Source organism: Varroa destructor, unplaced genomic scaffold (genome assembly GCF_002443255.2).
Source record: "Varroa destructor unplaced genomic scaffold, Vdes_3.0 BEIS01000001.1, whole genome shotgun sequence".
NCBI classification, from domain to species: domain Eukaryota; kingdom Metazoa; phylum Arthropoda; class Arachnida; order Mesostigmata; family Varroidae; genus Varroa; species Varroa destructor.
Window position 1 is genome coordinate 10136272 of NW_019211454.1, and position 15216 is coordinate 10151487.

Genomic DNA, 15216 nt, shown 5'->3' on the forward strand with positions numbered 1-15216 from the left:
CGACTTCGCGCAGTTCTACAGGAAGATAACGCAAAGCGAACGAAAAGTAAAGCTGCCTCATAATCTTTATACTATGGGTTTGCAAAAAGACGAAAACCTTTTACAAGGCACACGATGTATTTCGGTTTGCGTTAATGCTTAAACGACTAATTTTAAACGAGAATTGTAGCTGGTTTATGATGTCCTTCGGATGTCGAAATGGGTTCTGACGTCGTTTGTTGCCCGTGCACCTTACAGCGCTTTCAAGTCTCAGTCAGCAGGACAACAGATCATAAAGCTCATTTTATACGCATTGCGTGCCACGTGTAAGACACACGCTTCTTTGCAGATTGACAACACAAAGTCTTCAATAGTGCACTTACCTATAGCAACGAGGGTTTTCTCGGAATTCCTCGTTGCTGTAGACCAGTGTATTGACACATCATATTGGACGTGAGTCACGATTTCAAAAGGTTTTGGTCGGGCGACTTGTTCAGCTGTTAGAAGTTAGGTCCAAGAGTTCTTAGCAGGACTCTGCACTCCTGAATTCCTGTTTATGACACAACTTCCGTAAGTAACGAAGTTCAGTAGTTGTAGTATATCAACATATTTTGTCGTTTGAGCAAGCCTAAATACATACGTATTATAGTTATTATCAACCTGCAACATTTTCAGAGTTCGATTAAAAAGAGTTGCCACTATTGAGGATAAGGATTTCATCTGTTAGTCATCACTGCAGGACTGCTCAGTAACCATTGATACGCGTGAGCTCGTCAGGACCTGCAAACTAAATTCGGGTGATTGGCTGAAGACACAAGTCACATATGTGGATTATTTCTTATACTTGTTTGTTTAACTTATATTTAAATATTCATAACTGATAGATAGTGTGCATTACTTGCCTTATATATACATATATATGTGTGTATATACTGATACGTGTTACATTGTTGAAGCTCAGCTACATGCCGGTATACGATTGGACTTCCTGGAAATAATATTATTCCTACTTTTATACACTCAGCTTCATTTGTTTTTAAAGGAGCTGAATTTTTATTGAACTTCAGAAACAGCAGGCAGTAAGTCGTTGCCATAACTTTGACGAGACGAAGCTTGTGAGAAAGGCCTAGTCAAGTAGATAGGCCTTTCAATTTGAACGTGTGTGGGTGCTTGTGTACAAACACCTCAAACTGTTTTTCTGAGGGTCCGACTCGCTTCATCTGCTAAGGACGCCTTACTAACCCACAGCAAACAAGATCATGTCGAACAAATATATAACGGTCTTTGTAAGAGCGAGGTTTGCATTTCAGGTACAATCTTAAAATTGTCTGACGCCATTTTAGGAGCACCAAGCCGCAAATAAATATCGACGCTCCACAAATAGGGATAAATCTCTAAGCATTTTTAAGGTATCGGGTCTCTGCTCTTGATCAGTGCTAGAAACGTGTCTACTTAGCTCTAAAGAAAACCTTGAACTACGGTAGCTCGTCAACATTGGCGAGTATGTATTAAAGGTTATATATCATCATATATATATATATAGGTATCATGAATTCTAATTAAGAACTATCTGAGGCAAGGAGCAATGGACGCCTTGTTTGTATGGGCGAACAGCGCACCGCGTAACCATAAAGGATCATTGTAGACGGTAGAAAAGTAATTATTACTTTACAGATATCTGGTCCACTCCGTCCACTGGTACTCTTAGGCCTGTACATGCGCGAGGTACTTTAAGCAATGTGATTAGAATTAATGTGCTCGTAATGGAAGATGATGCCCTTTTTATATCGATCAGTATGTGGAGCAGTTTCCACATGAATTTGTACTATGTTTGGTATTAAGCCTGCTTATATGTAGGACCTAAGTCGTTCCACCCATAGATCGATAAAGAAAAGGTGACAAGCTAATTATTATTACTATTGCAAACATTTCTGTTTAAAACTATTTGGACGTAGATAAAACTACTTTGAAAGACAGTTCGTCATTGTAGGTGCACTGTAACAGGCACAATAACGAAACGGAACAGGGATGAAGCTACCCTAAGATCCCGTAATAGAACAAGAACGTACCACAGCACAGTGTCGAAATCATAAAAATAGCAGACCTAGGCTTATATCTGTTAGGCTCGACTGGAAAGGCCATGGCAAATCTCAATCGTACTTTTTAGGTCTATAGGTAATAGAAATTAAGAGCAAATAAAAACATAATCTCAAATTAGACATAGATATATAGTAGTATCATCATCACTTGTTTTGAAGTCAAAATAAATGTCCTTTTGCATTAAAATAGAACAAATGTGTCACTAACCAACGATTAACTGTTTCGTACCAGAGTAAATTTACGTTTTATTAGAAGATAGCTAAAGAGCATTCTGTCTGCCGTGTTGTTTACTGTAACTTAGAGATCTCCGATATGAATATAACTTGTTTTCAGAAACGTAATTATTCAAGAAAGCAGCAAGAAAGAACGAGTGAAGTTTAAGCGATCATTCACAAGAGTTTCAAGGATTTGCCCGTACTGTGGCAGACTTGAAGCCTCGGAGAAGCCCGTCAGCAGAACGTTCGATCGACGTTCTAGTGTCGTGGAGTAGCAGCTTTTATTGCTGCCTCTGAAAATATATATAATAGATGCACGGATTGCAGAATTACTCCCCGTCTACTACGACACAGAAATTACAAAATGAAATTGCAATAGAACACATTAACAGGGTCAGCACCTTTCGATTATCTAAAATTTTCCCTTTACATCTATAAGCATCGCCTTACAAATTGGAGCAGGCGTAGCGCGCACTTACCGCTTTGTGAGCTTTACTAATAATCAAAATCGTCAAGAGTGCTTTGTTCCGTCTACCCCCAACAAACATCGCTTCGCATCACATCAGCAAACAGAAAGCAAGTTATTGCGGTGGAAAGAAAACACGATTACCCCTTAAATCATCGAAAGGCCACCCATCCGTTGACACCCTTCCCTAAATATTTAATTACGCTATATATATACATATATTCTAGATTTGTTTATTAAATGACACCAGGTGAACCTTTAACTGGCTTCTTCGTACCCTTTCTTAAACTATAATCGAATGAATTTCAGTCCGTAAGCGGCTGGTCGGCACTGAATAGTGGGCCAACAAAAAAAATTGCATTATGTCACGCCAGTAGCGTTGTTGACGACTGAGAGACAGGAAACGTTTGTTATCGGCCGTTGTACGGCGATTTTAGGGTTGACAGAGGGTCGAAGCAGTTCTTGTTCGATCGTAAGCAGCGACAGTCAAAATAAACGTCGAGAGTGGAAAGCAATTTGCCAGTACTGACAGTGATAGTGTCTCTATAACGAACAGAGTTGTGACGGCTCATTGGGTAGATTTGGAAAACTTGTTTACTTCTACTTGCTTCTTTCCGGCAGAGTCGCTCTAGAGCATCATCCAGGCGTCGTTGATGTATTGGCGTTAACCTGCCATCGCTTTTGTTGCTATGCGATAGCAACAGCGCTGCAGTATGTTCGGCGCGGTGACAATAAACCCTAGTGAAAGCATTGGTGACAACGTTGGTTGTAACAGCTGAAGGCATTGCTTCGAAGGCGATGAAAGACTCGATAGTATTATCTATGCTGTTTCTGGATTGGACCGCGCAATAGCTAGTGTTGCGTATTTCTCCCTACGCGCCGTGTATCCTTGAGTTTTACAAGGCGAAAGTCAGTATAGCCACTTTAGGTACAGGCCGATTATTCCGGCTATTATAGAAGTAGAGTCAGTTTCTTAGTCTATAACAAAGTGACCCACTCTCGTTGCAGCGATTAGAATGACCACTTTATTCTCATTTGGCCTATACATAATCACTGAAACCTGTACACGGGAAACGAGTGCTTTTAATTCCTAGCTTGGAGTCGTCGATATCAGCGCGATCTATGAAAATAAAAAGACGATAAAACCATAATTACTAGGAATATAAACTATAGTGGACCTACGAAATGCAGAAAAAGCGAAGGCTGAAAAAATTAGTCTTTGTGCAAGTAACTACAAGTTCGACGAAGTTCCACCTGTAGTTCCTTAAGCCGATCTATCGATTCCATTTAAGTTGGTTTCGGCTCATATTAAACGAGTTCGTAAACGAACTGGTCTATGTTCAACCGGCTATATTGCAGATCTAGAAAGTGAATTTCCTTGCTAGCATACACTGTATACTTATTCTCTGCACTGTCATTGCATTGACGAAGTACTGGTGGCTAGCTGTTGAAAGATTGAACGAAACAGAGCTTGTTAATGTGTTTTAATAGTAATCGTGATTCCATGCAAGTGCGCTGAGTCGCTGCCGTCGCTCCGGCTTCCAGTGGGACGTGGGGCGGGGAGGTGTTGTTTCCCTCTTTAACCCGCTTCACCCATAGTTACCTGAAACGTTACGCAAAATCGGTCACACTACGCCCCGCATAAACGCTATTACTCCTGACGCTAGCGACACCGCTCGATCAGTGACAAAAAAAAATGGCGACTCAACAGTTAACCTGCGTCCTCCCTCGCCTTTGCCGGAGATGGCTAATCAGCGGCAATCTAGCTGGACATCACCTGTTATGCCATGGATATATCTGCGTGCGATCATCTATTTGCCATTGCGCTGTGTCTTCCACAGGGCGAAACGATATCCGCAACGCATACTACGAAGGCGCAGTTCACCTGAACTGCGTCAGTTCTTACACGCATATGTAAACCAGTGAGAACCAGTGGTGCACTATTGTGAACAGATATTTTTGCTTGAGCTGATATGATGACAACACGTCTGCTCGTAATGTTGGGAATGGCCGTTGGTGGCGTCTGGGCATCGCCAGCGGAAGAAAAACTTATACAGAGTCTGTTGGCAAATTACGAATCGAGCAGCAGACCTGTGACCCGCACCGGCGAATCGCTGACGATCAATGTGAGCTTTGTGCCGATTAAACTTGATGTTGTTGATGTCGACGACAACAGGTTGATGCTGCATGGCTGGGTCAAGCTATCGTGGAAAGACGTGCAACTTAAATGGAACGCGTCGGATCACGATGAAATCACTATTCTCAATCTTCCGATCGAGACCCTTTGGAAGCCTGATCTTAGGCTATACAACGCTTATGAATTAAGCGTCGAAAACACACTAACCCTTGTCAGCAGTGATGGAACGGTAAGAATTTAACACTGTATTAGACAGTATATTGCTATCGACAGACGTTGGTATATCGTCCTCGCATGGAGTCCTTTCGTTCGATAATTCAAATCTAGATAGCCCTTGTTCGATCCCCATAAGGAATCGAATAAAAAAAGCATTTTCATAGGTGAAATCGAGAGTTTTCGGGCATATATGTACACCTACATACTTTTTTTAGGTAACCAGTGCCTTTATGCGTGTGCTTCTCTTTTATTATATTTCTTATAATAGCAGGTTTCGGGGAATGATTTAGCCTGTGTGCGTATGCAGTTAGCATAATCTGTTACATTTTTCGTTAATCTCACATTTTATCCATTATTTAACGATAATCTACTTCAGGTGCTGTGGGTGCCCCCGTTGAGCGGTGAGGTAACATGCAATCTTAGCGCGATATGGTTCCCGTTCGATATACAACGCTGCACTCTCGTCTTTGGCAGCTGGACGTACGACAAGACAAAAATTGACCTCCAAGTGGGCACCGATCTTGATAATGATGTTTTCATGCAAAATAGCGAATGGAAGTTGATTTCTACAGAAAGTGAACGTCGCGAAAAGAAATATGTCTGCTGCGAAAATGCCTACCCGAGTGTTCAAGTGACGCTGACTATACAGCGTAAAGCTTGCCGGCACGTAGTAGAACGCGTCGTGCCGCTAATCGCCGTTGTGACTCTTGCGCTTCTCACGATGATGATCCCCGCGACGAAGGCCGATATCCGTCTGTTAATCGTCACCCTGCTCCTGGGTTCGGCACTTGTACACCTTCGGTCATCGGACGAATCGGTCCCAGAAAACTTGTCTATCCTTACCGTTCTCAATGGCTTGTTCATTGCAATTCTGTCTGGCCTCTTCCTGTGTAATTGTACTCATTTGGCTATTTTACGCGGTCACATGGACTGCTCATTCTTAGCTAAGCTGACGGGTCTCGTGGGGGCAGACGGGACCGCAGGCGAGAAGTCAGAAGCCCTCATTTCTGATGTTGAGCAACGTTACCACCGTACGCTTGATTCCGTCTTTACGGTGCCACTTGCTTTCGTCGCAACGCTTTCAACTGTATTGTTCTTCTCGGTACCGCTATTCTGAGCAGAGCGCCTAGAAACGTATAAAATTTAGATATACGTCTGCACGTATGCCCGGGTAACAACCGATAAATCGCTAGTAGGACCTAAGATACAGTAGGATATAGTCCTGTGGCAGACCATATACTTATATAAATACTTGGTACGTCCAAATAAGTACTAAAGCGGCCAACAACGGGTCAGTCCGCGTAAAAATGTACCTTTTTTCGTAAAATAAACTTATATGCAAATTAGGTGAGATTATTTATTACGATATTATTACTATCACAGGTGAAATATGTATATCACGTCCATCGATAGAGCTTTAAGTAAAACCGTGCATATAATTACTATCGATCTATACAGATACAGACAACGGACATTCGTTCCGCCATCTATTGGGCAGCTAGACTGATTGAAAAAAGTCATTAAATAAGGTATATTGAGTGTGATTGTATTATTATTATTATGGTATAGTTTTTGTTAAACGGTAAAAAAGCAGTTACACAAATGATCCCGTCCTCGAATGATTTGTCACTGCTATATGTTAGAAACGTACCTGAAATATTGACTGGCTCGAAGCATGAGATTATAGTTGGTGGTTTAGTTCCCATTAGAAGTGGTGTATTTCTATTCAAGAGGTGTAGTGCATAAGCCAACTAGAAGCAAAACACGAGAGCTGATATGGACTGTATGCTTACAGACAAGAACTTTATAAGGCTGTTCTGTTTTCCATATAACGTGCTATCACTCAAATGTCTGGCTATTGCCGCACGGTCGGCTATTTTCCTATTGAGGAATATTGATCAATGTATGGGCGTTAGTTTGAACGACAGAGATAAGACAGACTGGGTTAAAGACAGACAGACAGACAGACAGGCAGGCAGTAATATTACATACGATAAGCTCTCTTGACTGTCACATACTGGAGCTAACAAAAAAAAGTCAGGTATAAATAATAATGAATTTTTCCCGGGAATTAATTAGAGGCGACGAGCTGTTGATGGGACTGATTTTATAATTTTGAGCAACAAATAAGCGTAAGCTTCCTAGCGTACGGCATTTATGTTGTCTTTTATTATACGTCATTGTTTATATGATCTGTCAGTTGCTATATAACAAGAGAGGGACGAGAAGTACGGTTACGCTAAAATCTTCATCGGCCATGGGAACTAAACAGGAGCGTCATTGGGTCTCGCTTCTATTGATGCCACTGTTCAATATGAATAATTTTCCAGTGAACGAAGTGGTACAAATTTTCTTAGATTGTATTATATTTTTTTTCAATACTAAGCTTCACACAACTTTTGAAAATTACGTTCGATAAATCAGCGTTTGAGAGACAAAAGCGGTTTGTATTTTCATTCATTTTTTATAAATCCAATCCGTCTTTAGAATAAACATAACTTGGATTGCAGTATTCTCCTGCCATCGATAAGTTAACGCGATAGAAATCAATTCACTTCGGCGCAATACGTGTTTGAACGAGAACACAATTTGAGGTTAGCAATTAGCTATGCATGATAAATCCGTGCATTTTTATCAAATCAACCAAGGTAGATCGTTAACAAATTTTCCTGAAGTTAATAGAACAGTTATGTTAGCAGGAGTTCTGAATAATGATTCGTGTACAAATTTCATCCGAGTAAAAATACATCATCTCGATTTATGCAGATAAAGTTCACAGATAACTCTTCATGCAAACGTATCATTCGATCAGTTCCAGCCACTTGTTCGTCCTTCCTAGATCGAGCTGGTCTATAGAACAGACTATGGTCTTCTCATTGGAAATGTTTGCTAAAAAGCTAGGCAAGCTCTGGCGATGCCTAATGAAAACTTAGAAGTTAGCTTTGCATCGATTTAATAGCATTTCGGTGTTTTCTCACCTGGGGTCACCAAAGAGAACGAGACCTTTGTGTCAAGAAAATTTAGAGTTTTCCTAACTGGTGCTGAGGCTAGTATAATAATACAAAGCTTACACCTTCTACCGAGCTTACCTTTTCTACCTAGAATAAAGGGCCGAAACGCACGCGAAGATGAGTATTCTTCTCCAGAACTAAGGGTTTCATTCATTCTGAAGCTAATTGTCAAATTGCTTCCTTCTCGATTAACTTCTGCTTGAGTAATAAGTCCTAATTACTGAAATAAATCACTAAGACACTGAAATGGATGCATTAATCGGATTCGTCATGGTGATTTTTAAAAAGATCCTATCCTAGATAATCGCGACAAGCCATCAAGTTACCCTTGGCGGAGCCACTCTAATTTGCGTCAAAAAAAAAAAGCTGTTTCCCGAATAAGTAAAAAAAATGTGACGCGTTCGACTATCGTGTTTTTCTGAACGTTGGGCAGCAGTTAACTATTAAGTTTCATCACTTATATATGTATAAGTGGTGAAACTTCCTCAAATCAGGAAGAGTGCCACCTTCATAACACTAATAGGGATTTGCTAAAGGATATATAATGCTTTTGTAGAAAATCAGAAGCTCGCACCAAGAACGGAAACGGTAGATCATTTCTAAAATAGCGAATAATGTATAGCTAGAAAACAGTCTTTTCAACGTATAATTTTTCATAAATTTATATATGTATACACTAAATACATAAAGGCAATAAAATTGCGCCGATAAGAAAATTAGTTCATTAATTACGTGAGCGATTCTTCAAATTGACACGTTCTAATTCTAATTCGTTGAAAAAACTGCATCACAATGGGGACCTCTTAGTGAAAATGCTTTCATTCGATCAGGCGACGTTCCCGCTTATGGCATCAACTCTGCACACAATGCTACTCTGTGGTCCGGGCCAAAAAAAAACTAGGGGGTCGATCGCTATTGACAGGTGACCCAAAGTCACCTTAATAGGTTAGGATTTTTCCAGCCTTTGAGAATCCATTAATGGTTACGCTATGAGAATCATCGGTGATATTAATATGTTTCACGATACGATAGCAAATGTACCGCAGAAGATTACGGCGTATCGTACATGCACAGGCCCACCACAAACATCCTCAAGTATGCTACGTCAAGTTAAACACAACCCACTTCCAGCGGTCGCTTTACTTTATTTTCTCCGTCCGCATTAACGGTTACATAGTCGGCCAATGTGACGTGAGCGTTATTTAAGGCAAATAACTGTGTCACTGCGTTAACAGTGTTAATCATAGTGTCGTAGCGATGACCAGCGGCAATAGCAAGCTGACAACAACAAAGGTTTTTACACAAAAACTACGTCTGCAGGAAGTAGCGAAAGTTAAGAACACGTAACTGACGAACGTTAGACGCAGCATAGTCAACGAGACGAAATAACCTCACGATTTTATACGGAGACCAATGATGAAGTGCGCGTTACTCGTTCTGGTGTTTGCCTTCAGTTCAGCCTCGAATGTTGCCGCCCAAAGGAACTCCTATTTGCAAGCTTCTTACAGAGTGTGGCCGCACCAATAGGTCTGTAACTCGTGCACGTGACGCGATTATTGTCAGCGCAAGCTTCATGCCGACTGCAACGGATGATTTCGAATGATGCTTCGCAAGTGAAGACAACTGCCGTGAACGGACACGCAATTCGGTCGAACGTCTGGAATCACGAAGAGACAAAAGTGGCGAATCTACCAATTAAACGTTTTCTAAAACGCGACCTCAAATTCCACAACGGACTCGAATCCAGTGTCGCTTTCTTCTGTCGTAACTGATAGAACGGTGATTATTTACTATTTTACGGTGTGGATTATACTTACTGAAGAATGGCCATTTGAAGCTGCACTTGAATTTCTATTTGGCGTTCCAACGAAATTAAAAAAAAAAATAGCGTCACCGTTGTTCATAAAGACTAATCCCAAAATAACAATATCTTTTCATGTTTTTTTTGACAGAGATACTCTGCAAGAGCGATTTTATTCAGCGCAATTATCATTTGCTTCAGCCTAACCCGTGTCCGAAACCGTACATACGTTACTGCGAAAAAATGCTCGTTTTTAATTTGGGGTAATGTTTTTTATTGGCCGTATTTGTTGTAACGGCTTATTTAAAATGTTATTAAAGAATGTTAAAGTTTCACTCAGATACGCCCGCCATAAAGAAATCTAACGGTGCTTAGTTGAGCTCCATCTCTCGAATATTCATGCTTCGTGAAAAAAAGAAACACTGAAATTTCTGATATTCCGAAGAAGCGCAGCGAAGGCCGACTATTTGGGTGTACCTGAACAACCGGATGGTCTTTCAGTATGCCCCGAATAAGATAGCATCTTATTCTTGTGCATCAAGGTTCTAATATAAGCAGAAGGTACGTTGTATCACTATTTAGGGGTCTGTAAGTCCTACGTACGACTATGGGAACTAGAAACGGCTTCAACTGCTGAGTTCAGATAGCGAATTGGGCAAATTTACGCGGTGGCTTCCGCGAAAAGTGTTTCTTTATTATTGGCTTTCAAATTCTCTCATTATACAACTATGGCTGTGTCATCATTGTTCTGTTGTTGATAGAAAACAGAGGTAAGCAAACAAAATGCATCACTGTATGAAAGAAGCGATTAGTGAAGATTTTTTTCAAATCAACTAGCTAAGCATATAGAGGGCGTAAATCTCATGCCCAAATTACATCGATCGATTAAACATGTCGTTCGTTTTACGTGTTCTATTCTCTCCAAGGAATTAATTTGATCGGCTGACCTATAATCTGTGAGAGCGGAGACGATTCCAGCGTTCATATCAAGCTGCATTACGGCGACAACATTTCTTACCTGGTGCTTTTATTTAAAGGCCTGCCACATTGTTACAAAATTTCTCTATCCATCGATCGAACATTTTAACTTACAAAGTAAAATTTTATTTCAAAAATCGAAAACCTAGCCTTTGCGTGAATATGAGTTAATTTTATTAACTTGGATACGGCATTAACTCTTATATATAATATATCGAGTTATATATATAACATATTAATGTATTTCATCTTCTTGAAATCGACCTTGAGATAGAAATAAATTTTGATCCGATGATGATCTGTACATAGCGAACCCGTATAACCGAGTCATCTTGGGACCGAATATAAAACTTCACAAGAAGTTTTCATGCATAAGATCACATGTTGATTTTTAATACTGTTAATAGTTAAATGCTAGTTGCCCAGAAGGTAGCTAGTCTACCCACCAAGCAAATCGCTCAAAATAAACACAAGCGAAAAAATTGCACTAACAACAATAACCGCTACTTCGAAAGCGATACACTCCACATGTAAACATAATTTATAAACCGCGGAATTACACATGGGCACAACGATACGACAGAGAATTCTGCTCTAAGTGACAAATAGAGCCTGAGAGAGGTCAAGCCACTTCTTCAGCGTCGGTGGCAGAGTAAAAAGGATGCCGGATCTCCAACCATAATGAGAGTAATCTTCAATTGGCACTCGGTATGTTCTTCAATTGATTTGAGTCATTCGGATCATCTTACAGCGCTGCTATATTCCATCCATATTACAATTCGAATTCGAAATTATTCTTATTACGTCTCGGACAACAGCCCTTTAGCAAAGCCACCAACTGACACAAGTGCTTTGAGCGATGCACAAATATTATCGAAATCGACAACTGTTCCCACGAACCATTTCATAAACCGATACATTTACAAAAGCAGGCTTCACAATACAGTTAATTTCCTGTTAGTTCGCTGCGGAGTGTCCTTTAAAAAGGTTTCAAGGAAATCATTTAAACACGTTTGGCGGAGGATCGCCACCCCGCAAAATATTAGTGGGTTTAAATTAATTTCTGCTTGTAATACCGTTTTTTGCTAGAAGCCAACAGCTTAAACAGCAGTCAATAATTAGCCAATCCGTATCATAACCTTACCTAGGTAAGAGAAATCGACAAGCGGTGCCGCCATCGTACGAAGGCCATTAATAATATTTCAATTTCTCTGTTACTTTTTTTTCTTTTTTGTTTCCATTTTTCTCTCTTTTTTTGTATAATACCAGGTAAATACCCGTATTTAAGGGTACAGCACATGGCACGAGCCCGAAGTATGTTCCGTGCATAATTGAAATTAATAGACATTATTGATTCTCATTAATCGGCATTCGAATTCTTGTAGATCCAATATAGATGCAATTTTGCAACAAAACCTATGAAAAATAGTTCATTTTTCTTTTTAGTTTACTTTCGAAGTCCTGATTAATGAAGCTGCTGTTTTGAAGCATGAAAACCATTTTCGAACTCGAATGAGGGCTCACAGGCATCGTCGTAACTATTTTCAGATGGTGTTATAAAATTGTTAGTCACTTGAATATGCGGTGATGTTATATATTTAATAATAATATTATTATTTTCTGTGCAATGAGCATTTGTGATCTTTCATTTATTTTCAGCACACCTCTTTAATCCATCCATTTTTGTTTACAGATCCATGACCTGACCCAGACAAACTTTTTCTGTAAAAGAACTACCTTTTTTAATTCTAAGAGGGGCTATGCAGTTGCCACAAACTTTTCCATTGAACCCCGTACCGAATACAGCCTTAACTCTACATTGCTCACGTACAATACGCCATTTTGGGTACAACCGACAGAACTATGTACTGCAGTCATCACAGACACTGGTTTCATACAAAATCTCGAACGGAACTCGCTTATTGCGGAGATTACGAATCATGGAAAGAAACACGGCTGTTGTAAGACAGCACCAAGGCCGAAATGACTTTCAAGCACTAAAGTATATTACCGTGCCGTCGGTCACGTTTTGTCATTAATCAAGTTTGTAAGGCTCGGCCTATTGAATCTCGTCGTCACAAGCTGCCATCCGCCTGTTGATCGTCACGCTACCCCTCCTGTGTGTCTTCGGCTGGCCGATAAGGCAGTTCCGTAAACTTTTTCGTATCCTGTATAACTCTATTTGCTAGGTTATTTCCCGAGGTAATAAGGATCTTCCCGTTGTAGGACAAACTGTCCCTTTTTATATCAGAGGCGTAGCTTCGCGCTAAAAAGCATTTTTGATTTAGCGTAAATTGAAATTCGCGTGTTGTCGTACATTGATTACAATACTACGTGTTGCGCTGTCTACGTATGTACCATTGTTCCATAAGCGCCCAATTGGCTCGAAACGGTGTTTGCACTGAGATGTATTCTTATGTACGAAACATTAACCGTAAGGTCTTGAAATATTAAGTTTGGAGAACTTATTATGAGCCACGGTTGCTAAGACTAGCAACACTGCTGTAAAGAGTGGTACGAAGTTACCTGCTTCAATATCGCCTCGGAAAGTTTCCCTGATATTAGTACTATTGGAATGGTGTTTATACACCTTGAAAAGTCGAGGTCAGCGACCGAATATGTGGGTGTAAAAAATATTTACAAGACAAAAGTTACCCCAAGTAATGCTTAATATTTTCTTTTCTGTTTTTGTTGAGAAAATTAACGTTTGTAAAAATTGTTGAATATTTATAAACTAACTAATAAGCACTAGTATTGTTCAGAACAAAGTTCCATTCGCCGCTTTGTCTGTTTTTTCGAAAACAACGTAGCCAACGTTATTTGAGTAGTGCATACGTACAAAGGAGTGATAGTCTCTACCTTTCGGCTGAATCAATATAATTCTACACCTACTTTGGAGAAAACTACTGATCTAAGTAGTTTAATGACGGTTTTTCTTATTAACTATGATATATAGGTCGTGTTATTAAAGCCAAACCAATAAAATATAAAACAAATAGCTATAGCCATTATAAGTACGTTCTACTCGTTGTCTTCATCCGCGTGAGTTAATGGAGTTGATCTACAATTGAGTAGGATCTGTTTGTCATCGATTCTACGATGAAGGCGCTTTTAAGAACAAATCGTAGGAACATTTCTTTTTTCTAAATAATGATGTGATGATAATTCGTTTATAGTTTTCTATCTGTTGACTATTTGATGAATGTCCAAAATCACGATATTTTCCGTTAGTTGCCCTAGGGATTGGCCTTATTCTCATTAAAGGCAACTACGTTTCTCGTGGACAATATAGGATCAATAGTTTGAGTAGCTGGTTCGGCCATGATTGTCGTCTGGTCGCTTTGAGATTTCATTCTGACCCACATGTGGCGCTACTGATCTATAGCCGTGGCGCTCCTGATCTATAGCCGTGGCGCTACTGACCTATAGCCGTGTCACTATAAAATCATAACTACAATATAAAATGAGAACGAGTGAGAAAAAAAACTCGGTTTCTCAAATTGGTGATGTAGAAAACCCCACCCAATTACTATTTACAAAAGGCGAACTATTTAAGCAATGATTATCAGTTTTTCTATAGGACCAACACATATTCAGGCGGTAATAACCTTTTCAACACACATCGTCAACTAACATCTTCACCCGCACTTTCTCATAAGGATGCAATATAGTTCAATATATATATATATATATATACTTCTCATACCTCATACTTTTATATAATATAACATTCAATATTATATATTGACGTACTCTACTATATCATAGGCGGCCAGAAAATCTAACCTGTTTAGATATATAACACAAATAGATAGCAATGACCTTTGATTAACATGCATTGAACTCCAACAGCCTATTTCTAACTGCAAACATCTAATGGTAACCGTCAACTGTGTGCGGTAACCTTCTTTGATATTCAATCGAAGGTACTTGTTTATTCTAAACATTTCTCCCTGAGGCAATGGCGTGCGCTCGTATAGGGTAGCCAGTATTTCCTCCGATGTTACCCGCACGCAAGACGTTACGCCCCATAACGCTGGGAGTTAACAGGCTGCTAGAAGGGTGGCATAGCATTGTTTGCAGAATCAGAACTACATCATGATAAAGAATATTAAGCCTTACGAGGAATCATCATTGGGAACAGTGTCCACACTGAAACACTTAATTGCGATTGTGACCTTATGTACACGGGCATTTCTTAATTAGCCAATGGGCCAATCTATTTGAAGACTAATATATTCGAATTCGTTTATTGTTTACGAATGAATATTCCCTACACAAGTTAACAAAGAAAGTTACATTTCTCAAATGTT

At 39.8% G+C, this 15216-nt stretch overlaps 2 protein-coding genes and 1 long non-coding RNA gene across 8 annotated transcripts in view; 2 read left to right on the top strand and 1 right to left on the bottom strand.

Annotated features, from left to right (window-relative positions):
- The window catches only part of LOC147758229 (uncharacterized), a 17955-nt gene continuing 2739 nt past the window's right edge, over window positions 1-15216 (bottom strand). The window contains exons 1-4 of one of the 6 annotated variants that reach the window (XR_015319336.1): window positions 11396-11410; window positions 10873-10943; window positions 363-9781; window positions 1-15 (exon numbers count right to left, since the gene is read on the bottom strand). This is a non-coding gene — a long non-coding RNA (uncharacterized LOC147758229). Of the gene's footprint in view, window positions 16-362; window positions 9782-10872; window positions 10944-11167; window positions 11183-11349; window positions 11365-11395; window positions 11411-11463; window positions 11479-15216 lie in introns of those variants that run through there. The other 5 variants (XR_015319338.1, XR_015319337.1, XR_015319335.1 and 2 more) reach the window with 5 other exon arrangements.
- LOC111255488 (neuronal acetylcholine receptor subunit alpha-3-like) lies at window positions 4734-6459 on the top strand. Its single transcript, XM_022817501.2, has 2 exons — window positions 4734-5126; window positions 5490-6459. The coding sequence occupies exons 1-2, from the start codon at window positions 4734-4736 to the stop codon at window positions 6228-6230; spliced, it is 1134 nt and encodes a 377-aa protein (XP_022673236.1). The 3' UTR covers window positions 6231-6459.
- The window catches only part of LOC111243151 (uncharacterized), a 24213-nt gene continuing 20467 nt past the window's right edge, over window positions 11471-15216 (top strand). Inside the window, exon 1 of the mRNA XM_086977712.1 lies at window positions 11471-11611. Coding sequence (XP_086833838.1) covers window positions 11585-11611 — 27 coding nt within the window. The 5' untranslated portion in view covers window positions 11471-11584. The remainder of the gene's footprint in view (window positions 11612-15216) is intronic.

What these genes read in the sequence shown, in the direction of transcription:
- LOC111255488 (XM_022817501.2), top strand. Translation starts at nt 4,734, where the DNA reads ATGATGACAACACGTCTGCTCGTAATGTTGGGAATGGCCGTTGGTGGC. An exon ending in TTGTCAGCAGTGATGGAACG is followed by an intron (nt 5,127 to 5,489) that starts GTAAGAATTTAA and finishes AATCTACTTCAG; the next exon opens with GTGCTGTGGGTGCCCCCGTT.